Genomic DNA, 2,699 nt, shown 5'->3' with positions numbered 1-2,699 from the left:
CCCCCCCCCCAATTCCAATGCTCAGAACTAAGTGAGGTTTATCATCTTCCAGATGAAAAAAATCCACGTCTCCACAAGCCACCTGGGGTTCAAAGAGCTGAGGGAGCTTCCCAAGGGGATGGGGGGGACCATAAGACACACACAGACCCCCCCACACACAGAGATACCCCCCCGGGGGGGGGGAATTACCCACCTTCTGTCAGCCTGGCCTTGCCCCCCGTGGGCTGGCAGAGCACGGTGGAGCACCCCACGCACAACACGACGGTCTGAGCGTGGCTAAACACCGTCGTGATCTTGTAACAACCTGCGGGGAGAAGGGAAAAGGGGGGGAATGAGGGGGGGGACGACACCGGGAGCCGGTTTATGTGTTGGGGGGCCCCCCTTTTCCATCCCACCTCCCCTCACCGCCACCATACCCGGGCACTTGACGTCCATAAAGTAGGAATTCGGGCTCTGGACCAGCCGCTTCTTCTTGTGCTTCCTCTTCTCCTCCTCAGGGGAAGGGTGCAGCAAGTCCTTCGCCAGCTGTGGAGAGCGTTAAAGGGACACACACACACACACACACACAAGACGACACAGAGGCCTAGTCAGCGCCCGCCGCCATCTTGAGGGGGGGACCCCACACACCCCAACCGCGGAGATGGCGGCGGGCAGGGCCTACCCCTCGGCCCCGCCGCCTTCCCCCGCTACCCTCCAACCCTCTTCCCTCCCGTATGGCGGCGGTTGGGGGTTCGCCGGGGGCCCGGGAAGGACGCGGGACGCGGGGCCGCACTCACGGGCATGTTGGCGTGGAGGCAGCCGCGACCGAAAAGGGGCCTCACCGGAAGCGGGAGGCGCTATATCCGCTACGGGGTTCCCCCCGCGAGGGCGGAAGTGGGGGTGGCGCCATGTTGGGAAGGGCGCTGACGGGGAGGGCGGGTGGCGGCCATATTGGGAAGGTCACAGAAGCGTAGCGCGGTTTGTGTTGGAAGGGACCTTCAAGATCATCGAGTTCCAACCTCTCTGCCCTGGGAAGGGAAACCTCCCGCTCGAAAAGGTTGCTCAAAGCCCCACCCAGCCTGGCTTTAAACACTTCCAGGGATGGGGAGGCCATAACTTCTCTGGGCAACCTGGGCCAGTGGAGGAATGTGCGGCGGCCATCTTGGGAAGGGCGCTGAGGGGAGGGCGGGCGGCGGCCATCTTGGGAAGGTCACAGACTCATAGAGCGGTTGAGGGTGGAAGGGACCTTAAAGATCATCAAATTCCAACGCGCTGCCCTGGGCAGGGACATCTCCCACCATCCAGGTTGCTCCAAACCCCCTCCAACCTGGCCTCAGATGGGGCAGCCACAGCTTTTCGGGGCAACCTGGGGTAGTGGAGGAATGCGCGGCGGCCATCTTGGGAAGGGCGCTGAGGGGAGGGCGGGCGGCGGCCATATTGGGAAGGTCACAGACGGTTGGAAGAGACCTTAAAATTCATCAAATTCCAACACGATGCTCTGGGAAGGGCCACCTCCCACCATCCAGGTTGCTCCAAACCCCTCCATCCTGGGCTTGGATGGGGCAGCCACAGCTTTTCGGGGCAACCTGGGCCAGTGGAGGAATGTGTGGCGGCCATCTTGGGAAGGGCGCTGAGGGGAGGGTGGGCGGCGGCCATATTGGGAAGGTCACAGACGGTTGGAAGAGACCTTAAAATTCATCAAATTCCAACACGCTGCTCTGGGAAGGGCGACCTCCCACCATTCAGGTTGATCAAAACCCCCCCAATTTCATCAAATTCCAACACGCTGCTCTGGGAAAGGCCACCTCCCACCATCCAGGTTGATCCAAACCCCCTCCAACCTGCCCTCGGATGGGGCAGCCACAGCTTTTCGGGGCAACCTGGGCCAGTGGAGGAATGTGCGGCGGGCATCTTGGGAAGGGCGCTGCGGAGGAATGCGCGGCGGCCATCTTGGGAAGGGCGCTGCGGAGGAATGCGCGGCGGCCATCTTAGGAAGGTCACATAATCATAGAGCGGTTAAGGGTGGGAGGGACCTTAAATTTCATCAAATTCCAACGCGGTGGGACATCTCCCACCATCCAGGTTGCTCCAAACCCCTCCAACCTGCCCTTGGATGGGGCAGCCACAGCTTTTCGGGGCAACCTGAGGTAGTGGAGGAATGCGCGGCGGCCATCTTGGGAAGGGCGCTGCGGAGGAATGCGTGGCGGCCATCTTGGGAAGGTCGCCGAAGGGGGAGAATGCCACTGTGTGGCGGCCATCTTGGGAAGGTCGCCACCTCAAAGAGGGGCGGCGGCCGGGAGTCGTGACGTAGGCTGCTCGCTGCCGTTACGTCAGGAGAGGGAGGAGGGTGACGCCATGGCGGCGGGGCCGGGCTCCGGGAGAGTTCCCGCCCGGGGAAGGGCGGTTCGGGGCCGTGGCCGGGGCCGGGGCCGGGTCCCGGTGGTGGCGGTGGTGGCGGGCGGGTGGGGGCCATGGCCAAGGCCTACGACCATCTCTTCAAGCTGCTGCTCATCGGGGACAGCGGCGTCGGCAAGACCTGCCTCATCATCCGCTTCGCCGAGGACAACTTCACCAGCACCTACATCTCCACCATCGGTGCGTGAGTGGCATCCAACCCGACGTCAGGAGAGGGAGGAGGGTGACGCCATGGCGGCGGGGCCGGGCTCCGGGAGAGTTCCCGCCCGGGGAAGGGCGGTTCGGGGCCGTGGCCGGGGCCGGGG

The 2,699-nt window shown here is 63.7% G+C and overlaps 1 protein-coding gene across 1 annotated transcript in view; it reads right to left on the bottom strand.

Moving 5' to 3' along the window:
* RPS27 (ribosomal protein S27) overlaps positions 1-859 on the bottom strand; it is a 1,415-nt gene extending 556 nt beyond the window's left edge. The window contains exons 1-3 of the mRNA XM_014948994.1: positions 777-859; positions 417-525; positions 194-304 (exon numbers count right to left, since the gene is read on the bottom strand). Of these exons, the coding sequence (XP_014804480.1) occupies positions 194-304; positions 417-525; positions 777-782 (226 nt within the window). The 5' untranslated portion in view covers positions 783-859. The remainder of the gene's footprint in view (positions 1-193; positions 305-416; positions 526-776) is intronic.
* Between the last annotated feature and the right edge of the window lie 1,840 nt (positions 860-2,699).

Source organism: Calidris pugnax, unplaced genomic scaffold (genome assembly GCF_001431845.1).
Source record: "Calidris pugnax isolate Ruff unplaced genomic scaffold, ASM143184v1 scaffold193, whole genome shotgun sequence".
In the NCBI taxonomy this organism is placed as follows: domain Eukaryota; kingdom Metazoa; phylum Chordata; class Aves; order Charadriiformes; family Scolopacidae; genus Calidris; species Calidris pugnax.
Note: the sequence above shows the minus strand (reverse complement) of the source record. Positions and strands in the feature narration are given on the sequence as shown.